This window comes from Lichenostomus cassidix, chromosome Z (genome assembly GCF_008360975.1).
Source record: "Lichenostomus cassidix isolate B80296 chromosome Z, HeHo_3.0, whole genome shotgun sequence".
In the NCBI taxonomy this organism is placed as follows: domain Eukaryota; kingdom Metazoa; phylum Chordata; class Aves; order Passeriformes; family Meliphagidae; genus Lichenostomus; species Lichenostomus cassidix.
In genome coordinates, this window is record NC_139511.1 from 74,120,296 (window position 1) to 74,147,894 (window position 27,599).

A 27,599-nucleotide genomic window follows, 5' to 3' on the forward strand; every position below is an offset into this window, starting at 1 on the left:
TCTGTGTCTCTGTTCACAGAGCTTCTAAAAACGACAGCGCTCCTGTCCTTCGCTCCTGCTCCCCTCAGAGCTTCCGCCTTCCGCCCGCTCTCTCCACAGAATTCCAGTCCAAAGTTGAAAGAGACATCCAAGATAGAGTCCAACCTTTGACTCATCCCCCCTTTGTCACCCAGGCCAGAGCACTGACTGCCATGTCCAGGCGTCCCTTGGACACCTCCAGCGATGGGGACTCCACTACCTGCCTGGGCAGTGCCTTCCAATGCCTGAACGCCCTTTCCATGAAGGAATTCCTCCTGCTGTGCAAGCTAACCCTTCCCTACCGCAGCTTGACACCACATCCCCTCATCCTACCACTGGCTGCCTGGGAGAAGAGGCCGACCCTCAACTGGCTGCCCCCTCCTCCAGTGCCCCGCCTTCCGCCCCTCATTCGCCTCAGGGCTGCTGTCTCCCGCCGTTTCCGCCCCTCATTCCCCTCAGCGCTGCCGTCTCCCGCCCTTTCCGCCCTCTTTCCCCTCGGCGCCGCCACCGCCCCGCCCTTTCCGCCGTCCCTCTCCCGCCCTCCCCAGCTCCCGCCCGAGCGCGGCGGATTCGAACGGGGCTCGGGCTGGGCAGCGGGAGCCGTGTCCTCCTCCGGCCCCGGCCGAGCTTCCTCCTGCCCCGGCCAAGCGGCTCCGGCCCCCGCGGCGGAGAGAGTGCGATCGGGACCGGGAAACACTCGCGCTGCGTCCGGTAGAACCTGACGGAGAGGAGGAACGGGCGCTGCCGCCGCGCCAACGGATGAGCTCGATCCCCTCAGGGTGTCCCGATCCGCCTCGGGGTGCCCTGGTTCCATGCAGGTATGGAGCGTGGCCAAAGCGGCAGGGCTCTAAGAATGGATTTAATAAGCGCGGTAGTTGGTAGTATCGTAAGGCAAAAGCGAGATAAAAGCTGTTTTAAAGTTTCCAGGTGTGAGCCGCCGGGGGGAGCTGTGTGAGCGCTCAGTGCTGGGGCCACAGTGTTAAATACGGGGGGGTTTGTCACGTTTTATAACTTTCTTTTTAATCAGTTCTCGTCTATAATAGGGTTAAGAAATCTGTTGTTATAGACTATATAGGACTCGATATATAAGGCTCTTTTTGGTGCCTCCAGACTCCTCTAACAACTCTGCTAACGCTTTTTTTTTTTTTTTTTTTTTGCTTAAATCCGTTTAAAAAAAAAACACGTCTCTTTGAACAACAGTCACCTTATGTCTCCCTGAGAGAGCCTTCTAAAACTGCCTTATGTAAACCAGGTATTTCTTGGGTCTTGCAGTAAATTTCCAACACCTTTCTTAATGGACACTTCAATATAATAAGGATGCTTCTGGTCTCATGAGGAGTCACTCCACTGATAAAAAACACTGCCTTTATCTCCAGAGTTCTGGGAAATTTATTGTCTTGTCTAGTGCCAGTCACTTTATGCTTCCTTTCCTGCCTTCAGTTCAGTAAGATAAAAGGAAATTACTCCATTTACTGTTTCATTTAGGTTCCCTTTGCTTCTTTGATACATATGGGTCCTTCTAAAAATTCTGCTTTTGTCACAGTGTTTGCAACTTGGGTCTCTGTTAACTGCCTGCCTTCAATTTTGTTCCCCCTCAGTGTGATGATGAAGGATATGGAATCCTCAGACCTGGAAGATTTATGCTCCCACATCAATACGAAGATTTCAAATATTAAAAAGTATCTCCTGTTGAGAGACTCAGGTAAACAAGAGCAACAGTGGGGTTTGGTTTGCACTTTGCTCCAATAGAGACCTGGAGGGGGTGGAGAGTGTCCAGGGAAGGGAACGGAGCTGGAAAGGGTCTGGAGCACCAGGAGAGGCTGAGGGAGCTGGGAAAGGAGCTCAGCCTGGAGCAAAGGAGGCTCAGGGGGACCTTGTGGCTCTGCACAGCTGCTGACAGGAGGGGACAGCCAGGGGGTCAGGCTGTGCTCCAGGGAACAGGGACAGGAGGAGAGGAAACTGCCTCAAGCTGGGCCAGGGGAGGGGCAGGTTAGACATCAGGAGGAATTTCTTCCTGGAAAAGGTGGTCAGGCCTTGGAAGGGGCTGCCCAGGGAGGTGTCAGAGTCCTGATCCATGGAGGGATTTAAAAGCCATGTGCTTAGAGGGTTTTTCTAAACAAAATGATTCCTTGAACTCTGTTGGCTGTGCAGAGTACAAGGCTGATAATTTGAGCTGCTGCTTCTTCTGGATGCTTCTCTGGTGGCTGGAGAGCAGAGAGTTAGATAATCACTCCTTGTGAAGGGGAGGAATATCAGATTTTGGTTTTTTCTTGGAGGCTTTGTGACTTTATGGTCTCTCTTTGACAGCTGAAGACCAATGCCGCAAAATTATGCTCGATAAAATAGGAAATGAGGTGATCCTCGTGCATGATCTCCTGAATAAAATGGAAACTGAAATTAAAGAGCAAGAAAGACTGAAGAATTTGCTTAAAGTAATGCTTTTTATTTTCCTGTTCATAAAATATTGAAAGATTCAAAGAAGTCTATGATATGTTTGTAGGAGTTTTCTTTCCTAGATCCTTAGTGATACATGTGGATGCATGTGCCTACAAGAGAAACTGGGCTTGGAACAGGTGTGCTGATGGTTTGTTAAGCAGTTCTCCAGCACAATGTACATTAAAAACTGTATTTTTCAAAGCTTATACATAGAATCATAGAACTATAGAATGGTTTGTGTTGGAAAGAACCTTAAAGCTCATCCAGTCCCAACCCCCTGCCATGGCAAGGACACCTTCCACTAGTCCAGGGTGCTCCAAGCCCCATCCAACCTGGCCTTGGACACTTCCCTGGGCAACCTGTGCTGGGACCTCACCACCCTCGGAGGGAAGAATTTATTCCTAATATCTTATCTAAGTCTACCTTTCTTTGCCTTTAGGCCATTAAAAGCATTTCTTTCTCATTGGCCTTGAAAACATGTCTTTATCATAATAGATACTGTGATCTAAAGAGCAGTTCTATTTACACATCCTTCCAATAGCTGCAAAAAGTATATTTGTCTATTGTTCTAGTGTGTGTTTGCAGCGCCTTCATTTGCTAAGTCTTTAGTGAAAGCACTGTTTGGGGAATGGAGGTGAGTTTACTGTAGTATCTTTTCTTCACCACCACCATTCCCCTGACCAGACCTTGCTGAAGGTGTGTTGCTCAAGTTCCTTTTGCCTGCTCAAATTTCTCTGACATTCTAAGGTCAAGGACAGATGTTCCTTGCTTTGTATCTTTACTAGTTTCCCTGGGTAAATTATGGGGTGAGGAGGTAAAGATGATGGTAGAGAGTAAAGGACACCTCTTAATAAAGCTGAAAATTAATTTAGTATTGCCCTAATTTTACTTGCTTGATGTTAGTAGTTTCAGGTGTCTGATACAGTCTTATATTCATTTCAGGAGATGCAGAAGGCTGCTGAGAAAGATCAAAATGAAGCACAACACCTCTTTGAACACATTCCACTCTATCTGCCTAAACCAAGTCAGAGCTGGTATGTGGTACATGAACCTGGAGGACTCGGGCTCTTCCTGGCAGGGTCCAGCTGCAGCATTGTAGAGCTGTGCTCCTTTCACTCCACATTAACTGAAATTTTGGGAGCCAAGGTTGTCGTATGTATTGATTTTGGAGTTTGCACTTGTCCCGGCTTGTGCTAGCACCCCACCAAATCCATCAGGTCAAATCTATAAAATACCAAGTTGTTCCAATGGGAGCTTCCAGGGGTAGATGTGATGTAATAGAAAGCGAGTGCTTCTCTGAGTCTGAGCATCCCTTGCTTTAGAATCACAAACACTGATTTTATAACTGCAGTGCCTATGGATTAAAGGGTGAGTGACCCAAATATTGGGTCATTAGAAATGAAGTTCACCACTGCCCTTCCAAATACAACTTAAAAAATCAGCTCTAACTCAATCATCTTTCTGTGGGACTTTGAATTTTGTTTGTGGTACTTTTGTTCTCTTTGTCTTATAGCAACCTTGTAGTTATTTCAGCTAGCTATGACACCCCTTGGAAAGGGCTGTAGTAAGAAGCTTTTCAGAGTCAAGTAGCTCAAGTGTGTGAAAATGACAAGTGTGTGCAATAACAGCTGTTACTCAAAAGGCTTCTAAGGCATTTTAACTGACTGAGTTTCTCATCTCTTTCTCTGGCCTGTTGGAGTTGATCTTTATTCTGGAGTGATGTTACTGTATGCCAGAGTCTTAGTATCTGGAGATCCCAGAACTTCTTTCCCACATCATAGGTTGTCAGAAGGCAATGCATTTGTTTGAATTCAGTGCTTCCAGTATGTGCCCTGAATCTACTGCTTTACTTGGTCTGGTTCCTAATGCCAGGAAGAAGGCCTCAAAATAGGAGACATATTCCAGCAAAGTAAAAGGTTAAACGTGTGGAAATAGGGTTCCAGAAGAGAAAAATGTACTGTAATTTTAGTTGGTGTGTAGCAGTGTTGTCATTTTGTGTAGGTATTGTATTGAAACTGCTCTTAGCTGGTGAAGGGATAACTTGTGCAGAAGCTTTTTTCTTATTGCCACCCTTCAGACATGAACCTTCAGTTTAGGAAACAGCCTCTCAAAGTGTCTCAAGAACTGTCTTGTTCCTTTTCAATTTAGATGTTGCTTTTTGTGTGTGTGTGTAAGAACTGAAGTTCTTCAGAAATTACAACTGTGTTCTGCTTTCCTGTCATAACTTACTTTCTTAATTTAGACAATCCTTTGTTTTAAGTTTGTGTTAGCTCCTGGAAATTGTTTAGCTTCAAGTGAGGCTTGTTTGGTGATTGTGCCACCTCTGATACCAAAAGATTCTTTGGGTTGTTCACTTCCCTTACAATCTTGTCCTGCTTGTGATCAGGAATTAATGACTTTAGCTGGTTCTTCCCTTTCTAGAGAGAACCACAATATGTAAAACCAACCAAACTTTTTGGATAATTTTCTATAGATTGTGCTCTACCAGTTCACAGCTGCTGTTCCATCAGTTTGTTGTTGGTTTTTCTTGAGTAATAATACGTTGTTTGATGATGCCATGTGTCAAAGCACACTTTCTCCTTTTGTTCCCATTTTGTCACTTCTTGGTGTTCATTGTGTTGTGCCGTGGAGGGTCTAGGCAGTACAAGACAGGACATAATTATTCAAAATCCACCCTATCACTGTAAATATGTTTTCAGGCATCTTCCCCAAACCTTCCTACACTGACCTTCTCTGTTTCTGTTCCCCTATGTCGCCAGATGTGTGGGGCTGTGAGTACTAATGGGCTGTTGAGTGAATTTTGTGAGATAATGCAGAAAGCAGAGGAACACTTGAATGCTGGTGAGACAGGCCTTGAAATCCCTGACAGAAAGAAAACACCCACACAGAGAAACTGAACGATTCATGGCTTCAGCTATTGTTTCTCTCCTGTATTCTTGGGTTTTCTGTTCCTGTTTACCAGAAGAGCCTCACTGAAATAAAAAGCAAGTTCAGTATTTCTCAAGCTGTTTGTGTTCCATGTGTTGAGAGAGTTTCTACAGTTCTACAGCCAGATTTTGTAAAAAAGTGTCAGTTCTTTTCGTGGTTCAGGTCAGCGGTGAACTGTGTAGCACCTCACTGCAACAGTGTAGGGGCAAGGGAGTGGGTGGGACCACAAAGGAGGATTGCCTGGGGATGGGGAATCATCTGGAAGAGGTTTGTTGCAGTGTGATAGACAGCAGGAGACTGGAGCGTGGGACGAAGGAAGTTTCAAGATGTGAACTTGCTTCCCTTGGTTCTTGTGTTTATCCTTTCATTCCAAACCCACCTCCACCACCACCACCCAAAATCCGCCCCCTTTCCCTTTCCCTCCTGTTTGCCGACATCCCTGCGAGCTGCAGGGTGCCAGGATTTGTTTTGTTATTTTTCAGATGCACACAGATGTTTTTCAGATGATGACATCTGAGTAAGTTTAGCTGCGGGTGTCCTGGATTTCAGAAGGGCTCTGTGTTGTGCCATGGCGCAGAGCAGAGCTGCTGTTGTCCCTATGTCACCAACCAGGCAGGGTGGGAGCCCAGCAGGTGGCACTCGCTGTCCTCTCCATGGTGCCTGTCTTCCTCAGGGATGGGACACTGAGCTTGGCGGTGTCACATCGAGTGACACCTCGAGTCCTGACCCTGGGGTCGACAGTTGTGGCACTGCTGTGCCATTCTCTGTGCGTGTGACCCCCATGTCCAGCAAGGATCTCTTGTGGGAAAGTCAGATCCAAGCAGAGGATCAGTTCCTTGTGCCCAGTCAGCTCTGTACTGCTTTAGTTAATTCTGTTGCAAATCCCACTAATGTTCATGTGTTCTGATGACAGTGGATTTGGCCATATGCACCTTCTTTGCTGTCCTGCTGGGAAGCAGCTAGGTGGGTGGCTGGCAAATCTCTTGAGATTCTAAGCTGAGGGTTTAGAGGATGGGTGAATTTATAATGCTCTAATAATCAGAAATAAATTAGGAAATTCTTTGACCTTTGGGATCTTGCTTTAAAAAATTTTAGGGATACTAAAAAAACCCCATTCTGCTGGGTGGTGTTGAGTTTCTTTGCTTCAAAAGTTTAATGGATGAGTCAGGCTTCCCAAGATTTGAACCTATTTCAAAGAGCTGTGAAGTATTTCAAATCTGCCTGTTAAGGCTGCACCTCTGTGCTGTGTTTTATCTGATAAAAAGCCAGGCCTTGTGTTGTATGAAATGTAAGGGTACATTGAATTCTGAGTAGCGCCATGCTGCACTTGGACTGCTTCCAACTCACCTGCTAGCAGCCTCTGTAGCAGAGAAACAAAGAGCTGTGCTGAAGTCAGCTGAAGGATACAGTTTGAAATGGAATAAGCTTGCTTTATTGATGTTTCTGTTGTGAAATATCATTAATTGTGTTCATCCAGCGTAACAGATGGGCTAGAACTTAGGTCTGTGACTAAGCAGACTTGATAGTGTAGTGTAATTCTCCTTATCTGCTGTTTATACACTGAATATTCCTTCATTTTACAGCATCAAGGTGCCGACTGTGAAACATGAAGAACAGACAAAGGCTGTAAATCCTGAACATGCAAAGAAACCTGTGAAAGAGACAAAATTAATTAAAGAAGCAGCATTAATAACCACAGAAGAGTTTGAAAGTGTTCCTGCGTAAGTGAGCATGGCTTCCCATATGCTCTGGCCTATCAGTTTGGGTGGCACACCTGGGAAAGTGGCTTCTTGCAGAACTAGGACTGACAGGGATGGTTTGAAATTTTTCATAGGGTGAAACATCATAATAGCTCCAAATAGTTTAAATGCAATGCTAGCAAACCTGTAAAGGAAATGAATAGAGCTAATCAGGCTCTTTTTTGTGTTGGTATTGGGATGATTAAAACGGATCAGTTAGAAGACAAACTTCTTATCTCAAAAGTCACTGTAATTATATGAACAGAGATTTATTAGCTAACTGGTGAATTCTCACCTTGTTTTGAGAACTGACATTAAAAAAAAAAAGAGCCATCATCTCATAAGATGAAAGGTTTGTTTCCCTGTAGAAGGAAAAATAATGATAAATGCTGTTTTTATTTGACCCAGCTATTGGTTTCTGGAAACTTCAAGTCTTGATTTATCAATCTCTTTTGAGACAGGAAAAGAAATCAGACTTGTTAAAAGCAAAAAACCACTTTGCACTGAAATTCCCAGATTTCAAAATAGAAATGGAATAGAAAGCTATGGGTATTTTCCCCTAATGTCAGAATTGGGGACATGTGTCCTGATTAATGGGTATCCTTGTCTGAAATCTCCCATATAGAAATAACTTCTTAAATGGCATTTTGGGGGCATGGGTAAGTATTTCTGCAAAAAGAAAAAATTTCTCTTGATGCCTAAGGCTAAATTGTTATTGAAACTCTAGATTCACTGTGTTCTCTGACAATACCTGTTTCAATAAGAAATATGTTTTTGAGTCTGTACTTTGCTTGAGGCTTTCCAATAATTTTTCCTATAGCTTTCAAATTTTTCAGGTGAGTAATGTCCATTTTCTTCCTTATCCTGAATGTAGGACTTCTGGTTATATTTTAGAGGAGCATGCACCTGGTATTTTTATTCTGCAGATCACCTCATGTATTTTGTGAATTTACTCCCTTAGGTAGTTCTCTCCTGATAAAATTGTGAGAGGATAAAGCTGGAGCATGGGAATTTTTGATCTGTATTTCTGCTGTGGCAAGAGAAGTAGATATAGACCATTCCAGCCAAATATTGTCTTTAAGTTCCAGTTAAAGCTATGATCTTCCACGTCACAAGACAGGTAGTTGTGACACTTGGAGGACATGGGTTAGTGGTGGCCTTGGCAGTGCTGGGGGAAAGGTTAGACTCAATCTCAGAGGGCTTTTCCAACCTAAAGGATTTTATGATAATTCTTGAAAGTGGGAGGTTTTCCACTGCTGTTCATGGGTGTGGAGGATGGGGACAGAGGCCAGATGGATTCTCTTGCTATTCATTACAGATTCACAAAACCACAGAACAAGCTGAGTTGGAAGGCACCCATTATGGAAAGGTTGCAGCTTAGACTGTGCTGGTAGAGCTCTAGAAATAATTTAATTTTATTCAGATGGGAGAAGCATGTTTGTTCTGTGGAGGAAAATTTACATGAATTTACATAGATCTATTAATCTACCAGCATTTCTGTTGCCTGGCAATATTGTAGTACAAGATTGAGGGAGTACTTGCAATTTCACATACTGATTGACCAAATCTAAGCAGCAAATATTTGTAACCCAAATTTTCTTACACTGAATGTGTTCTCTAGGAAGAATGGGGATTTGGTTCAGGGCCCAGTTCTCCATTGGGGGTGAGAGATGGCAACTGAAAAACTGAGGTTGTTTTCACCTGCTTTGTTGCTGAACATGAAGGAAAATCTGTTCCTAACACCATCAGGCCACTAAAAGGGATGCAAAGGCTTCAGTTGACTTTCACAGTCCTAGGACTGGGCATCAGGTATTTGACAAAGATACATGCTGTGTTAGGGGTCAGACATGGAGAGTTATGCACAGGATAAAAATTCCATTAGGTTTTGATAGAGTTTATTTGCAGATTGAAGCATCTTGGATGCCCGAGGGCCTCTCAAAGAGCACTCAGGTTTAGGCAGCCCAGTCCTGCCTCTCTGTTTCAGCTTCAGGATGAGCTGAAGTGCTGCCTGGGCTTTAATAAGTGTGTACACTGTATGTGTATTGACAGTGGGAGCACAGGAACTTGAATACAGGTATTTTGTACCTCTGAGCTTAGCCTGCCCCGCTCTGTGCATCCCCCTGTGGTGCAGGGAGGCAGAGAGAGCCATCAACAGCAGTCAATGCACGCAGGCAAAGCCTTGCTGTGCTTACAGGCTGTGTTTGTGCTGTGGCTGCATTTCAGCATTTCAGGGGGGGTATTGCTGCTTTTATTACTGTGCAAAGTAGAGCATTTTTATAACTACAAGGTGGCTGCACCTCCAACACTGAATTAATCAAAGTATCAATACAGTTGAAAGCTGGCTGCGAGTAACTTAGTGGCAACCAAGTTTCACACTCGGTTTGGAGGCAGAGCAATTGCTTTGAATCCTGTTTTTATGCACCTCCTGCAGGCCTGTCTCAGTGGCAGGGACTGCCTGCTGTTGAAATTTACAGCACTTATTTTTAGTTGGCAATTGTAGAATGCTTGCCCAAATTCTGGTTTGGAATACTGAACTAGTAATTGATTATCTCCTTCTCCTTTAAATTCTTTGTATGTTCTCCAAAGATTGAGTTTGTCCATTCAGATTAAGCTGAGGGAGGAACTTGCTGTTCATTGATCTTTTTCGTCTTGCTGTCCTACAGCTTTTAGCCACCTGCTCTACTGGCACCTGTATTCATTCTTAAAATGAATTGTGACACTTGTCTAATTCCTCATGTCTGCAAACTGATACTGAGCCAAACGGAAGCAGTCAGGTTAGTTTGTTGTAGCAACTGAATGAAGGCCGCAAGACAGCTCAGGTTGCAAGCTGGCCTGGCTCTACTGCCATTTTTGGGGAGGGTCTGTGTTGTATTGAGCTTACTGCTTGTCATTTGAGTTTCAGATTTCATTTTCATATAATGGCTTCTCAGTTTGCAGTACAGTTCCTTTTCCTTGAAGGCATGGCTTTACATCTATAAATACTGAATAGCCTTACTTGCAGATATTCCAGTGTTCTAGTATTTCCACATCACTTTGTTCTTTATCTTCTGTGCTTCCTGTACCTCCAGGCTGTTATCAGCAGATCTTATTCTTCTAGTACTAGCGTTATGAAATGCTCTGGAAGTTCAGAAATGGATGCTGGTGGTGCAGAACTGTATCTGCACAGCTCAGTAGGCTGCACAATCAAATAGAGAAGACAACACAAAACTAGTAGTTCTTCAAAAAGCTCCGAATAAATGGCTGTAAGATCAAACACAGGGTATTTGCAGTGATAATATGAACCAAATTGTGCTCCTAGGCAAACATTTCATTTCATGCTGTTTTCTGCAAAGTTACTTGATTTGTCTGTGTTTGTAGTTTAAGTGGTATGCTATAAAAGCAACTTCTGTTCTATTTTGAAAAGCTTTTTACAGCTTAAGCACTGACTACATTCTACTCCTAATTCAGTTTTCTAGTATTTTTTCTTTCTTCTTTAGGTTCTGTAATTTTTTTTACCTTCAAGATAGTTAAACAATCAAGGAAATTAACAGAATTAACTACTACATGTATTCATTAACACAAAGCAGGAGAAATTGCCTCTAACTGGGAATGGCTTGTTCAATTAAAGGTGATGAAAGAAAAGATTAAGCATGGAACTTGGTACTTTCTGGTTACTGATTCTTATTTTTATTTGTAGGTATATGAAAGGCCGTCTAACATATGATCAGATTAATGCAGTTGTTCAAGAGATAAACAAGGCTGTGGTGGGCAAGTACAAGATCATGTATCAGCCTTTGAAATCTATGAGTGTTCCAGTCAGGAATCTCTACCACAGGTTCATGGAAGAGGAAACAAAGGATACAAAAGGTTTGGATTTTTTTTTCTTTGTTAATACTGAACTTGTAACATTTGAATGTTGCACAAGTGTAAAAATACTTATCTTTTTCCCAGTATTTTTGATTGAAGAGTTTCCCATAGGATAGAGTCACTTTTCAAATGTTTTCATTGAAAACATGTCCCTTTGATGGTGTGTCATGGCAGAAACTTTGAGTGCACAAAGATTTAGTTTGGAATCACTACAAGTTTGGAAAACTCTTAATTTGATAACCAAACCATATAAATGTATTTTCAGGTTTTAGACTTGATTGGACACGAACTATTAAAGATTTCTTCTGAAGCTGGTAAATCTGGCTAATTAATTGTGCTGCAGTAGCTTCGTGGAAGAGACAGATCTCTCTGATAATCTTAAGAAGTTTTCTCCTCTTAAAAACATAGAGGGAGTGAAAATCAACCAAAATACCTTTCCTTCAATTGAAAAGCAAGTTGTACTTACCAGGCTAGTTTTTCCAAAAATATGTGGCACAATAAATCTCTGATACTAAAATCTCCTTTTTGGCATGCCTTTCCTGTTGAGAGCAAATATGTAATTATTCCAAGTTGAGGCATAAAGAGTGGAGCAAACTCCCTTCTGTCTCACAGGGAAAGAGCTTTCTTTGACAGCACCATGGTGCACATATCTCAATTTTTGCCCTGGACAGAATGCGAGAACTTCTGCCCTGAGCATTTACTGGGCACTCAGGAGTGCCCTGATGACAAGTTGCAACTTTTTCTTCTTTTCTTCCTTTGGTTTTGTTGCTATTCAAGACTCTGGATATAGTATGGTGATAACGTCACTGACTTCTGGGTTCCAAATGCAGCTTTTCTGCAGAGAGGGAATTCTGATCTGATGGACATGCTGGCACTTTATTTTGAGACCTCTAAGGTAGAATCACAAAATGGTTTGGGTGGGAAGTGGCCTTCAAGATCATCCAGTTCCAGCCCCTGCCATGGGCAGGGACACTTCCAGGGATCCAGGGACAGCCACAGCTTCTCTGGGCACCCTGTGCCAGGGCCTCACCACCCTCACAGCCAGCAATTCCTTCCCAAGATCCCATCTCTCCCTGCCCTCTGGCACTGGGAAGCCATTCCCTGTGTCCTGTCCCTCCATGCCTTGTCCCCAGTCCCTCTGCAGCTCTCCTGGAGCCCCTTTAGGCCCTGGCAGGAGCTCTGAGCTCTCCCTGGAGCTTCTCTTGTCCAGCTGAACACCCCCAGCTCTGCCAGCCTGGCTCCAGAGCAGAGTTGCTCCAGCCCTGGCAGCATCTCCGTGGCTCCTCTGGCCTGGCTGCAGCAGCTCCTTGTCTTTCTCATGCTGGGGTCCCAGGACTGGACACAGGTAGGGTCTCAGTTGTCTTACGAAGGTCATTGTCATAAAGGGCTTTATTTAAAGCATTCTAAATACATGCAGCTGGATAAGTTCATGTTACTGGTTTCTGGTTTGGGCTGTGATAGTTTGGTTTCTTCTTATGCATGTTTTGCCTCAGCTGAACAACAGCTTATATTAGTCTGGGATTTCTTAAAACATTGGCTTCATCGCATTTTATTTACAATATATTCTTGCTTTAACTGCTTCTATTCTTGGGACAGTAGTAATGAGTTTGAGCCCATGGTTGTACAGGAGGGGCTGAACACTTGAAGGGCCCTCCTTTGCCAGTGCTGCTCAGTCTGCATCATGATCCACACTTGCCTTGGCTGCAGAGAAGAAGCCATTCTAGCAACTTGAGAAAGCTGCAGCTGATCAGAGAATTTTCTGTCAGAAAGTTGGGGGTTTAAGTCTGAAAAATTGACATGCTTAATTTCTTCAAGTACCTGAGAGATGGTCTTTATTTCTTGTTTGTCTTGGAAAGTTCAGCTGGAGAACAAGGACATTCAGCATCTGATAGAGTGTGTGTACTTGTGCAGTAGATGGTTTTGTTTAGGTTTTTTCGTGACTGATCATCTAGAAAGTCCAGAGAAAAGGCCTGGCACACTGTCAGATGGTTCTTATCTAGCCAGCACAAAATGATTAAATGTCTTTATCCATTACATTTTTCAGGATGACATTCTGCATTCATTGATTTGTTTGCTTAAATCTCTACTGTGAGTGTCTCTCTGCTTAGGATTCCCACTGGTTCTCAGCCTGGGCTGATTGCCAGCTGACCTCTTCTCTGATTTCAAGATGAGAGAAGATGCTGCTTGATTTATCAGGGTCACTTCCAGGCACTCAGGTAATTCAGTGAGTTTAGCTGGTTGCTCAGTGCATGGACCAAACTACCATCCTTTCATCTAGCTCTGATTTCTTCACAAAAAATATTCTGCTATGCTGAATGTTGTCACCCTGGATTCTGGGCAAATATAGGAAGGAATCTTGTTTTATCAAAATTCAGGACATTCTGATGCTCCCCCAGACTGTGAAGGCAGCATGCAGTTTATCCCTGGCTTCCCAACACTCTTTGGGTGAACTGGTGTATAGCACATGGGGTGCCAGTTGTAACAAATGAGTGACAGCAATTCCTCTTAGCATTCCCCAAGCAAATCCCCTTAGCATGGCCAAAGTTCTTTATTACAAAAGTCCAGGGTTTTTAAACTGTTAGTTTGTTACGAGTTTACATACTTGTGGGGCACAACAAACATGTTTAACCAACCACCATAAACCGTGAAAGGAACACGTGTCAGGTATAACCAACCACCAGCACCACGTGAACATTCATTGGTTCTATCAATTATTTTACAATTATGTAACTTGCTTTTCACCTTTAGTTTAGCTCAGTCATTCCCAGAATGCTTTCTGGTTAGCTGAAGTGACGTGAGTGAGCAAGAGCTTTACAAGGGAAACAAGGCCTTTGTTTTGTAAGGTTTTTCTTATCCGCAACATCTCCCTCTTCTTTGTTTTTTTGTTTGGTTTTGGTTTGTTTGTTTGGGGGGGCATGTTAAATTTTTTTGTTGGTTTTTGTTTGCTTTTGGTTTTGTTTGCTTTTGTTTTTGTTTGGGGTTTTTTTGTGCAAAGGGTTCACGGGGAAACCAAAAGGTGGTGTCCAGTGTCCCCAGGAAGAGAGGTGCTTCTTCTGCACTTGGAAATGACTGGCTACTATTCCAGAGCTCATATGGCCAGAGCTCGAGGGTCATGCTGTTTAGGAAGGAGAGAGGTCCATTAGCTGGAAATGCTGACTTTGACGTTACTGAATGTCCTTCTGGAAGCATGGGCAGGGAATAACTGAAGATCAGTAGGAACACAAAATACAATGGTGGGTGAAGTAAGTGTCTTTAGCTGGGGTATCGAGTTGTTTGGCCGGTCTTTCCAACTCATGGTATGGATTTACCCAATGAGAAGGTAACTGCTTTGGACCTGTGGGTGACAGAACACATGCATACCCTCTTCCCCAGGTTAGTAAGTCATCTGGGCCTTGTCATTGTACACCCAATTGTGGATTCTTACATAAAAATTTTTGGAAATTGGTTCTGCATGTGCAAACCTTCAGAGTGGTATTGCGCTGTTGGGGATCAAAATTCATGATCTGCATTTGAAAATTCTAGCACAAGTATTGCATTGTCTAGTTGTTCTTGAGGAGCCACACTCCCCCTTTTTGTTTCTGGCAACATGTGCTTCTCTTAGTATGAACATGACAGCAATGAACATGAAAGGTAAAACAACACATGGGATAAAACAAGAAGCTTACTACGTGCTCAGCTCTAGTAATGAAGTAAAATAAGGTAATACATGCAAGCATTGGTACATGAGAGAAAGGATAATGATTTAGGAAGATGATCAATTAGATCAATTGCCTAACCACTCCACTATCACCCAGAGTCTGCAGTCGCTGGGGAGCCCCTGTTTTACCAGCAGGACCTGGAGAACTTTCCCAGGCAAGGATTCCAAGTTTACCTGGAAGGGGGTCCAGCTTTCATCGGCCCAAATCAGCAAGTCAAAGTGACTCAATTACATTTTCAGTGCAGAAACACCTGGGTCTGGTGGCATGCTTCCCAACCAGCCAGAGCCAGGTCTTGGCCAGAGCCCAGGCTTCAGCTCAGAGGGTCTCCCTAAAACATCCTACCAACAAGCTTCTATTAATATCAATTGGGAAAGTTTGGGAAAATTATACATTTCTTGCAGATAACTACACAAGGTTATGTGAAAGTTGCTAAAGCAGCTGGTGTTGCTGTTTAATTTTAACTAAGTAATCAGTGGTGCCATGAACAAACTGCACATAACCAAAGGAGTGTATATGTGTAACATCAAATAATGTCTTCTGGATAATGCCCTTTATAAAAGCTCAGTGAAATCACATCATTACATTAACAACATATCCAGAATTGTTAATACAGTAGCAGTAACTGTTCTAAAAAAGCTAAGTTATATTTTTCCACACATCTATGCATATATGACAATAAAGCAAAATGAAAGCAAGAAAGAAAGAAAGTACTAAGCATCTTAATAATATCCATAATTTGAAATTGTTATTCATTCTTCTGTGTTACCTATGGAAGATAAAACCGCAAAGATTGTTATGAATAGTCATCTTGATAAACCAATGTAGAACATTTACACCCATAGAATTTGTGATGAAATTAAGGATCCAATAAACCGCATCCTCACATATTTCTATACAACTTACCAGCTTATGTTCTTAAACAGTTGCTTACCAATTCTCCATCATAACTGTCTGAGTTGATTCCATCTTATCTCTATAACAAAATAAGTGTGTTTTTTTAATTAAATGAGCATATTTCAACAGAACTTACACTTAATTACACTCAAATTTAACATTACCTAAACATTACAGAAGGTAAACCTAGCAGAACTTAAAGTTAACATCACTGAAACTGAACAGAAATTAATCTTGATAGAACTGACACTTAAAAACTTAAAATTACCAGAACTTAAATGGAGCATTACTCAAATTTAACATCACTTAAACTTAACGGAACTTATTAAACTTAACAGAATTTAACCTTGATAGAATTTAAACTTAACAGAATTTAAAATTAGTGTTGCTTGAACTTCCCTTAAACTGAACAGAATGTAGCTGCAATGGAACTTAAAATCAACATACTTTAAAGGTAACTTTACTTAAATTTCACTCAACATAAAGTTAACAGGCCTGAAACTGAACAACACCTATATTCAACAGATTTAACCTTAATTGAACATAACAGAGCTTAAAAGCAACAGACATTAACATCACTTAAATTCGACAGAATTTAACTTCAATAGCACTTAACACTTAATGGCACTTAACAGATAACAAACTATTTTGCAATTGATTCGTGTAGAATTTACTGTAACACAATAGTAACTCACTTACAGGCCTGACTTACAAATCTAAAATACTTAAGAAAATAGAGCAGCATTCCTTGTATATTTGCTGCAACATTTTCACACTCGCATGCACACAAACATAAAGAGTCCATTCAAGGTATACCTGTGGAAAAAATTCACTTGAATTCAGTGAAGCAGTCACTTTGGATGCCTTCGCATCTTTTCAGTGGGCCCCGGGTTGAGCCTTAAGTGTAACAAAACTAGATTCAAAGTTGAGAGTGTTACATTAACAGTTTCAAATACAGCAGAATTTAACTCATTTTGACTTCATTGTTACAAGAAAACTACTGAAAATTTGTCATAATTATACAGCAGTTAAACATGGAACTGTAGAGGGTTGAATTTCTGCAGGATTAACTGGAAAGATTATGAAGGTGTTGCACATACATAATGATTGTACACAAACCAGTTTTGAGGAATAACCTGGGAAGGGGATTTTTTCCTGGCTGTATGAGGGCTGCTGCAAGGGAGCTAGTGCTATGGGGTGGGGAGCCCACATTCTGACAGGCTCTAACCATCTCGACTACGTCACAATTACACTGATAATGAACTGATAACAGTGCTTTTTTGCAATTACTGCATTTTCATGCACGAGTTGTTGCAACAGAATATCCCGCACGTCATCACTATGAACCTGTTGGGAGAGCTGTCCCGGGTTAAGGATAAGACTCTCTCTCCTCCGAGAGCGAAGGGCCCCGACACCCCCTCCCCCACCCACAACAGAACCTCTTAGATGGAAGTGAAGAAAAAACTATTTATTTAACAAAACCACGCAGAGTGCCCTACAAGGCACAGGGGAAGGGGAAAAAAACAAGGTGAAAGGCAGTTATTCAACCTGAATAAAAAGTCCTTTTCTCAGACGCAGCCCCTCTCCTCCTCGCCCCCCACCCGGGGCCGGGTGGAGCTCCCCGGAGAGCTCTGCTGTCCTCTGGCCCTCCTGGGTCTCCGGGTGGCAAAGCAGATCGAAGAGAAGGGGTCCAAACGAGGAAAAAGAAGAAGAATGGAAAAAACGGGAACAGAGCTCACTCCGACCCCCGTCCAGCACGCAGTCTCTGCCGGGCGACGAATCCTCTCCCCAGAGCGAGGCTTGGGGAAAATGTTTTCAAAACAACCCGCGTTTCTCTCTGCGGCTGGGTGCAGTTAAAGAGACAGGACCACACATTTTTCTTTCTTGGGCATATAAGCCAACGATAGGGGATAAAGGATTATCATATCATCAATCCAAGACATTCCACCCCTTATTCCATAGCGTTGGCTTAAGGCCCACCTTAACATCTTCCAACTTCAAACACACACATATATATATACACACCTATATACATACATACACACATACATATATACATATATACATATATACACATAACTATGTACAAATAATGTCACGAACGGTGAACGGTGGTATGTTGACATCCCAACCTTACATGTGGCCTTCACCCAAAATTAAATTTCCCTGAGGGACACATTGTGTTTTTCCATCTTCCTGCATTATCCACCAAGTACACCCTGGTCCCTGGGCAAAGACCACCCCACGGATGGGTTTGTCTTTATGTGAGGCAGAATCAATCCAGACAGTTTTCCCTAACAAGCCTCTGGCATGTACTGCTGGGACCTTATCTCCATCCACTGTATGTAGAAGCTCAGATTGGGCAGGACCTGCTCGGTTGATGGAGCCTCGGGTATTGACTAACCAGGTGGCCTCTGCTAAATGTCGCTCCCAATTCTTATAAGTTCCCCCACCCAATGCCTTTAGGGTGGTTTTTAACAATCCATTATACCGTTCCACTTTGCCAGCGGCTGGTGCATGATAGGGAATGTGGTACACCCACTCAATGCCATGGTCTCTAGCCCAGTTGTTTATGAGGCTATTTTTACAATGAGTTCCGTTATCTGACTCAATTCTCTCAGGGGTACCATGCCTCCACAGGACTTGGTTCTCAAGGCCCAGGATGGTGTTACGAGCAGTGGCATGAGGCACAGGGTAGGTTTCCAGCCACCCAGTGGTGGCTTCTACCATTGTGAGCACATAGCGCTTGCCATGGCGGGTTTGAGGCAGTGTGATGTAATCAATCTGCCAGGCCTCTCCATACTTATATTTTGACCACCTTCCACCATACCACAGGGGTTTCACCCGCTTGGCTTGCTTGATGGCAGCACATGTTTCCCAGTCATGGATAACTTGAGAGATGCAGTCCATGGTTAGATCCACCCCTCGGTCTCGTGCCCACTTATAGGTGGCATCTCTGCCCTGATGGCCTGAGGCATCATGGGCCCTTCGAGCTAGGAATAAATCTCCTTTATGCTGCCAATCCAAGTCTACCTGGGACACCTTTATCTTTGCAGCCTGATCTACCTGTTCGTTGTTTCGGTGTTCCTCATTAGCTCGACTCTTGGGGACATGGGCGTCTACATGGCGGACCTTCACAGGTAGTCTCTCTGCCCGACTAGCGATGTCTTTCCACTCTTCAGCTGCCCAAATTGGTTTCCCCTACGCTGCCAACCAGCCTTCTTCCACTTTTCCAGCCAACCCCACAGAGCATTGGCTACCATCCATGAATCAGTATAAAGGTAGAGCTTTGGCCATTTCTCTCTTTCAGCAATGTCCAGGGCTAACTGAACGGCTTTGAGCTCAGCGAATTGGCTCGATCCCCCCTCTTCTTCCCTAGCTTCTGCAACCCGTCGTGTGGGGCTCCACACCGCTGCTTTCCATTTTCTTTTTGTCCCTACAAGACGACAGGAACCATCAGTGAAAAGAGCGTAGCGTGTTTCATCTGCTGGCAGTTGGTTGTATGGTGGGGCTTCTTCTGCACGGGTCACCTGTTCCAGCTCCTCTTCCTCAGTCAGACTAAAATTTTCACCTTCAGGCCAATTTGTAATTATTTCCAAAATCCCAGGGCGATTCAGATTTCCCATACGGGCACGCTGTGTGATAAGGGCAATCCATTTGCTCCATGTGCCATTGGTGGCATGATGAGTAGAGGGAACCTCTGCTTTAAACATCCACCCCAGCACCGGTAGTCGAGGTGCCAGGAGGAGTTGTGCTTCTGTGCCAATTACCTCTGAGGCAGCTTGGACTCCTTCATATGCTGCTAGGATTTCTTTCTCTGTTGGGGGGTAGTTGGCTTCAGACCCTCTGTAACTTCGGCTCCAAAATCCCAGTGGTCGACCTCGGGTCTCACCAGGCACCTTCTGCCAAAGGCTCCAGGACAGGCCATGGCTCCCAGCTGCAGAGTAAAGCACAGTCTTTACTTCTGGCCCTGTCCTGACTGGGCCAAGGGCTACTGCATGAGCAATCTCCTGCTTGATCTGGGTGAAGGCTTGCTGCTGTTCAGGGCCCCAATGGAAATCGTTCTTCTTGCGGGTTATGAGGTAGAGAGGACTCACGATCTGGCTGTACTCTGGGATGTGCATTCTCCAAAAGCCTATGGCACCTAGGAAAGCTTGCGTCTCCTTCTTGTTGGTTGGGGGGGACAGTGTGATGATTTTATTGATAACCTCAGTAGGAATCTGACGCCGTCCATCTTGCCACTTCACTCCTAGGAACTGGATCTCTTTGGCAGGCCCTTTGACTTTTCTCTTTTTTATAGCGAAACCGGCTTCCAGGAGAATCTGGATTACTTCCTTTCCTTTCTCAAATACTTCTTCTGCTGTGTCACCCCACACAATGATGTCATCAATGTATTGCAAATGTTCTGGAGCCCCACCCTTTTCTAGTGCAGCCTGGATCAGTCCATGGCAGATGGTGGGACTGTGTTTCCACCCCTGGGGCAATCGGTTCCAGGTGTACTGCACGCCCCTCCAGGTGAAAGCAAACTGAGGTCTGCACTCTGCTGCCAGAGGAATGGATAAAAATGCATTTGCAATGTCAATAGTAGCATACCACTTTGCTGCCTTGGACTCTAGCTCATACTGGAGCTCCAGCATGTCTGGCACAGCAGCACTCAGAGGTGGAGTCACCTCATTCAAGGCACGATAGTCCACAGTCAATCTCCATTCTCCTTCAGATTTTCGCACAGGCCAGATGGGGCTGTTAAAGGATGAATGGGTCCTGCTGACCACCCCTTGGCTCGCCAGCTCACGGATTAGTTTGTGAATGGGAATCACGGCATCACGAGTTGTCCGGTACTGTCGGCGGTGCACAATCGAGGTTGCAATTGGTACTTGTTGCTCTTCCCCTTTCAGGAGTCCTACTGCAGATGGGTTCTCTGACAGTCCAGGCAAGGTGTTCAATTGTTTTATGCCCTCTGTCTCCACAGCAGCTATCCCAAATGCCCTCTTGAGTCCCTTTGGGTCTTTGAAATATCCATTTCGGAGGAAGTCTATACCCAAAATACATGGAGCCTCTGGGCCAGTCACAATGGAATGTTCTTTCCACTCTCTTCCAGTCAGGCTCACCTCAGCTTTCACGAGGGTCAAGTCTTGTGATCCTCCTGTAACGCCGGAAATAGAAATAGGTTCTGTCCCCACATGTCTCGATGGGATTATCGTGCATTGTGCACCAGTGTCTACTAAAGCCTCGTATTCTTGTGGCTCTGATGTGCCAGGCCACCGAATCCACACTGTCCAAAAAATTCGGTTTTCCCTGGCCTCTACCTGGCTAGAGGCAGGGCCCCTCTAACCATGGTGGGTATTTGTGTTAGAGGTTCCTTCAACGGAATCAGACATGTTGAGTAGAGCTACTTCCCTTCTGGTGGAGTTCCTTCTCTGAGTCTTGCCCTCCTTCAATTCACGCACTCGTCGTGCCAGGACAGCAGTGGGTTGTCCATCCCACCTGTTCATGTTTTCTCCACTGTCACACAGGAAATACCACAACTCATGTCGAGGGATATATCCAGTTCTCATAGCTGAGGAGCGTCTGCGTGGGGTAGCAGAACCTCTGGTCTCTACTGCTGAGATTTGGAGAAGGCTGTCTTTAATCTCTTTACTGAGTTTCTCATGATTCTTCTCTATCTTATCTTCTAGTTTCTGCAGATTTGTTTCCACAGCTGAGATTCTTGCATTCATTGGGCTATGCACAACATCTGCATACGCTCGGAGTTTCCTTGTCATATCACGCACAGTCTCATGCCCGTCATCTTGCTTCATAATGGCTAAAGAAGAAGCATACCCTGATGGCCCAAGCTTTAGGAGTTTCCGCCACATCACAGGTGTACATTCTATCCTATCTGGGGCTATAATCGGATCTGGGTTTGCTATGTCCTCTGGGAAGACAATTTCTACCACTGCCATTTCTCTCAAGCGTTGAATCCCTTGTTCTATGGTTCTCCACTGGGTTTGTTGCGAATAGAGATCGTCGGGATGTAGGTATCTTTCCCTCGCAGCTCTGATAGCTCGTCTCCAGAGGCTGCTGCAGTCAGGCCCATCTCGTATAGTTTGGTTGATATCTGGGTCACGTGACACAGTCCCTAAATGCCTTGCCTCAGTAGCATCTAGAAGTGTAACATCGCCTGCAGCATCCCAAAGACGGACTAACCAACTAATCACAGATTCATCATCTCGTTGGACATAATCTTTTCTTAGGCTGTGAAGGTCTCTCACATTCATGGATTCAACAATGACCTCTGACTCAGTTGCTGGCCTTGAGGGTCCCTCCCCACTGTCATCTGGGCGATCAGTCTTAAATTGGGCTTTCCTGCTCCTTGTAATAGGAGCAACTGCCATTGGCTTAGGCTCCCTTACTTCCTGTTCTATAATATCTGACAGTGTACGATAAGCATATGCCAGGGCCCAACATATTGCACTGCAGTTGTCTCTGCACTTCTCTTTCAGATACTTCCCCACCTCAGCTGGTCTCGGGATTTGTCCAGGGGGAAATTCCCAGTCTATTGGATCAGAGAATTTCTTTAAAGTTTTACCTATGTCCTCCCATACTCCACACCATTCAAATTTCCTCACATCTGGATTAGGTGCCTGCTCCTGCTCAGCCCCTCTGGACTTCTCAGCCCTCATTCTGGTAACACTGAACATCCTATACACGGAAACTCCTAGGTAAAGCACCTGTACTACCAAGTTAATGGTCTCTTTAACATCCAGGGGAAACTGAATATTCTCAAAAGCTGATATACCAGATTTAAAGGGAAAGAGATGGGTGAGGAGCCAGGAAGCTTCAACCTCTACTTCTCTAACAGGTTGGGTAATATTACTAACAAAACTCCAAAACAGGTTACTAAAACTAGAGGAGGAAACTAACAGAGCATGTACATCTTTAACTGTTTCCCATACCTTCTTACAGATCGTCAGTATCACACACATTACTATAACAAGCCGGAGTCTTGTCCCTGATTGGTGGAAATTATACATTAGGGACAGGATTGCCCCTACCTGTTGGTAGGGAAACAAACCTATGTGCCAAACAGACAGTATTACATCAAACAACCTCCCATCAAACAGCATAGTGACTACTGATGGCTGTAATTCAATACCAAGCGATTAAAACCAGAATGCAATTATTAGGGTTTTTCTTCACTTTCTCTAACCCCACAAAAGGTGTAGAACAAGTAATCAAGGCCCCGTAAGTTGGGCGCCAAATATGTCCCGGGTTAATGATAAGACTCTCTCTCCTCCGAGAGCGAAGGGCCCCGACACCCCCTCCCCCACCCACAACAGAACCTCTTAGATGGAAGTGAAGAAAAAAACTATTTATTTAACAAAACCACGCAGAGTGCCCTACAAGGCACAGGGGAAGGGGAAAAAACAAGGTGAAAGGCAGTTATTCAACCTGATTAAAAAGTCCTTTTCTCAGACGCAGCCCCTCTCCTCCTCGCCCCCCACCCGGGGCCGGGTGGAGCTCCCCGGAGAGCTCTGCTGTCCTCTGGCCCTCCTGGGTCTCCGGGTGGCAAAGCAGATCGAAGAGAAGGGGTCCAAACGAGGAAAAAAAGAAGAAGAATGGAAAAAACGGGAACAGAGCTCACTCCGACCCCCGTCCAGCACGCAGTCTCTGCCGAGCGACGAATCCTCCCCCGGAGCGAGGCTTGGGGAAAATGTTTTCAAAAAAACCCGCGTTTCTCTCCGCGGCTGGGTGCAGTTAAAGGGACAGGACCACACATTTTTTTTCTTTCTTGGGCATATAAGCCAACGATAGGGGATAAAGGATTATCATATCATCAATCCAAGACAAGAGCGCAGCCTGCAGCCTATCCAGAAACTGCATACATGGTTCCATCGAACCCTGTAAGATTTTAGCAAAAGACATCTTAGAATCCCTGCCTGCTCCAGGGAGCTTGAAGAGAGATATGGGTGATGATGTCATGTACATTGCAAGAATAGCCAGTCTGTACCCTGGGGCTTGCATATGCAGCATCTCCTGTTAACTGAGTGACAGCCATAGGCAGTTGTCTTAGCTGTAAAGCTCCTGCCTGAGCCGTGCAGGATTCACAGTAATCGGACAGCCAAACTGCAAGCTCTCTCGTGCTCAAAATCATTTCCATCAGACTTTTCCAATCACTAGGTGTAAGAACATAGGCAGCACTTAACCTAAATAGGTTGCAACATGATGGGAAGAGACACCGCTCTCCTGCACTAATTTCCGCAGCTCACTGATGATGGAATAGTCTAAGTCTTTGTAAGCAGGAGGACTATTTGGTTCACAGATAGTGACATGCAGTGATAACCTCCAAATCTCCATTTTTTTATCTTACCCTCTTGGCATTTTTGCCTATTTGTCATAGCATCATCATGCTGTGAAGAGTATAACACTGCCACCTGCCCAGGATTTATGGGCTCAGGATCGACACAGTGGCCTGAGTTAGGAGCAGTATCGGAAGCAATGACCTCCTCAGGGGGTAGCTTGACCTCGGGGCTGGGGGGGATATCTCAGGCCGCCACCGGGGGAGCAGGGGCTGGGAGGGCCAGTGCTGGTGAGCAGGTACCTCTGGCAGAATGTCCATAGACTGGGCCAGCTCTGAAGTGGCCAGCAAAGAAGCCACAGCGGGAGATGTGGCCAGCAGAGAAGCCACTCCGGGGGGAGTCAGTGGAGAAGGTGCTGCGGGGGGAGCCAGTGGAACCACACAAGGCCAGTCCCATGAGAATCAGCGCCAGACCAACCTACAGGCCCAGGTAGTTAGCTTCTAAAGGTGGCTGAGAGCACAACTCTGTCAATTTCTTTAAGAGTTGCTGTAACTCCCCAAGTAGCCAGGTGCCTAGAAGCATCAGTGTCTCTGCCTGCAGCACATCAAAAAGCTTCTGTCCCACCACCCACTAGGTTTCCTAGTGAAAAGTTTCTGCTGTGGGGTAGTCTTTTACATGTATGGACCTCCAGTCCAGCAAGGCAAGTAGTTTTGAATCTGAAATGTCTTTGTTGTGCTGGTGCAAGCACTGTTGTAAATTTTCCAGGCTCTGCTTTTGTTCGTGGGACAATTTCCCTCCCGTTATGTATGTACCCCACTGCTCACCTTAAGGTGATGTGCGTGTGAATTCTGAATCCTTCTGTTGAAGTCGGTGATGGATCCTCTCCCTGGTTTAGCAAGGCTCTGTTACCCATCGCAGTCTTCCTCTTTGCTGCATCTGAAATCCCAAGTTTGAGGCGCCAGTTGTAATGGATGAGCTACAGCAATTCCCCTTAGCATTGGTGTGGCTGAAGCTCTTTATTGCAAAAGTCCTGGGTTTTTAAACTGTTAACTTGTTATGAGTTTACATACTTGTGAGGCACAACAAACGTGTTTAACCAACCACCATAAACCATGATAGAACAACATGTCAGGTATAACCAACCACCAGCACCACGGTGTGAGCATTCATTGGTTCTATCAATTGCTTTACAATTATGTAACTTGCTCACCTCTAGTTTAGCTGAGTCATTCCCAGAATGCTTTCTGGTTAGCCAAAGTGACAGGAGTGAGCAAGAGTTTTACAAGGGAAACAAGGCCTTCGTTTTGTAAGGTTTTTCTTATCTGCAATACTGGTGTTACTGGAAGTAGCATGGTCTCTATCCTACAGTAGTTCTATTTTGAACAGTAATGCAGTTCTTTCTTTTCTTAGTAAACAAACATCCTAGTTCTCATCTTTATGTGGATTTGGTGGCGTTACAAGCTCTGAGATTCCAGCATAGTTCCTCTCTGGGGAAAGATCTCTAGATTTTGACAGTTACTGTCTGCAAGATTCTACTCCCTGTGAGACACGTGTCACCATTTCTCATGAGTGGCCCAAGCTGTGAGAAACCACGACCTATTATTTCTCAGCTCTTCCTAAGCACGATTTTGGGGGATATTACACTTTTAAACATAATTCTTGGACCTTAGTTCTTTACTGGCAGCTTCAGTTTTGCAGCTTGGATCTGCTACTTCCCAGTTAAATTGGGAGCACTCCCCAGTAACTTAATAGGAAGAAGAAGTGCTCTGTCTTTTCTAAGATGTCGCCTCTGTGTTAAGGACAAAACACGGAGGGAGAATGCTATCTTCTCTTTCCAAGCTGGAACACCTCTACCCTTGTGTCCTCCTTCCCATTAGGTTTGGAAGTGTGATGCTACATGTCATTTAGGAATCCTTTAGGTTGGAAAAGGCCTCTAAGATGCAAATTCCAGCTGCCAAACCAGCACCATGTTCACCACTAAACCACGTCATCAAGGGCACATTCACACAATTTTTGAATGCTTCCAAGGATGGTGACTCCACTACTGCCCTAGGAAGCCTGATTTTTAATGACAATTTGTTTATGGAAGTAATTAATCAACTACAAGAAGGGGTGGGCTCTCAGCTCTGATGCAGGGCCTCCCTGTGCCATTTTCTTGGAAACACAGGGATGATGCTGTTGCAAGTGGTTAGTCTTTTTCTGGCATTTTCTAAAATAATGACAAATTGTTCTTTTCCAAATCTGATATAAGTCAAGGGAGTGGTGGGCTGCATAGCTCTGATGTGTGCAGGGCTCTGTCCTTATGGCAAAGAGCTAATTCCAGAACCTGAATGCCTGCTGGGAGGCAGAGCTCACAGAGAAGGGCCTGTGGATGATGCAGTGTCTGAACTTCATGGGAAGGCTGGAAATTCTCTTCCTGATGACAAATCTTAAAACTAGAACAAAGTTTCCAAGATAGTGTGAGGCCATCCTACTGCTGGTTGTAGAATTACGAATTGTAGGTTGTGGAATCATGAAGAAAAGGCTGTTACTTGTGAAATGCTAAGTGTATCCTACAGCAGAGTCGTTTCTGTAACAAAATCGATGTTTGTTTTCCAGGACTGTTTTTTATTGTGGAGGCTGATATCAAGGAGTTCACTCTGCTGAAGTTGGATAAACGCTTCCACAGCATCATCAACATCCTGAGGCACTGCCAGAGGGTGAGAGAGCTTCGTGGCTCGGGACTCACCCGCTACATCATCTGCTAACAAGCTCCCCGTGTCTGCCAGCCCAGGAGAGGGACCTGCTACCTGTTCTTGTCTCAAAGGCAGCAGTGAGGGCCATTCAGAGGTTTTCAGGCATCTGCCCTAACTAGGAGTGGCAATATCAAATGGCATTGAAGTATTTGGCTTTTGTTTTGAGACATTATGGGGAACTACTGGTTTTGGTAAATTACAAACCCAAACCAGAAAGACAACTGGGCACAGGCAGATTTAATCACGTTTTCAGGTCAGCACATGAAAGTAAACTCTCCATGTTAATAGTGCTCCTTTGCTCCTTTTGTGTTTATGAGTTGGAGGCTGTGTTTAGGACAATGAACCTAGTCATAAGAAGCATTTGATTCCTTTTTGCTCAATGCCTCCAACCAATTTCCAGATTTTCTTTTCTTAATCTTTCTTCTTATGCTGATTGTATGTTTTGGAGTTTTCTGATTACTTGAACAGAAAGATCTGAGGTGGTCTAAAGATTTCTAGGCTGATGATCAGTAATTGTTAGTCATGTGGTTCTGAAACTTCATTGTGCAGCCAGATTTTCCCTCAGATCCTCAGACTGGCCCAAAACAGCAGAGCAGTAGGGGTTTTTCGAGTGAAAATGTTGACATTCATCATGAAAATACAGGTCAAACTTGTCCTGTTTTCCATTACAAAAGTCTTTATTACAGGTTTTGTTACAGAAGGTTGCTTGCAAATGCTTTTTATTAGTGTAGTAAGTGTCTGATCTATTGTGCTAAATTGAGCTGATCTATTGTGATAAACATAAGCTCTGCAAGTAATAAAAACTTCTTTGATAAGAAAAGCTGGGTTCTTCTTCTTTCATGAGCTTATATCTGATGTTATCCCAGTATCTAAAATGCCTCCTTTTGTACCCTATCAAGGTTAAGATGAAATTTAATGTGCAAAATACCCTAAATGATCTTTGAACTTTGTCAATAAACAGATTAGATTCCCTTTGGGGGTGTATGGGTGGGTGGTGGTTGCATTTTGGCGTTTTGGTTTTTGGTC

At 44.3% G+C, this 27,599-nt stretch overlaps 1 protein-coding gene across 3 annotated transcripts; it reads left to right on the top strand.

Moving 5' to 3' along the window:
* Positions 1 to 515: 515 nt before the first annotated feature.
* SKA1 (spindle and kinetochore associated complex subunit 1) lies at positions 516 to 27,292 on the top strand. 3 transcript variants are annotated; one of them, XM_085042467.1, is made up of 7 exons: positions 516 to 836; positions 1,617 to 1,720; positions 2,326 to 2,450; positions 3,397 to 3,488; positions 6,966 to 7,103; positions 10,798 to 10,967; positions 26,437 to 27,292. In XM_085042467.1, exons 1-7 carry the CDS (start codon positions 778 to 780, stop codon positions 26,583 to 26,585), a joined length of 837 nt encoding a protein of 278 aa, XP_084898593.1. In that variant the 5' UTR covers positions 516 to 777; the 3' UTR covers positions 26,586 to 27,292. The 3 variants fall into 3 exon arrangements, with proteins under 3 accessions (XP_084898593.1, XP_084898594.1, XP_084898596.1); XM_085042468.1 differs by having other exon boundaries at positions 516 to 776; positions 1,616 to 1,720; XM_085042470.1 differs by lacking the exon at positions 516 to 836 and adding an exon at positions 1,228 to 1,270.
* Positions 27,293 to 27,599: the final 307 nt, after the last annotated feature.

Coding starts and splice junctions, on each gene's coding strand:
- SKA1 (XM_085042467.1), top strand. CDS start 778: ATGAGCTCGATCCCCTCAGGGTGTCCCGATCCGCCTCGGGGTGCCCTG. Junction 3,489..6,965: donor CCTAAACCAAGTCAGAGCTG/GTATGTGGTACA, acceptor TTCATTTTACAG/CATCAAGGTGCCGACTGTGA. Junction 10,968..26,436: donor GGAAACAAAGGATACAAAAG/GTTTGGATTTTT, acceptor TTTGTTTTCCAG/GACTGTTTTTTATTGTGGAG.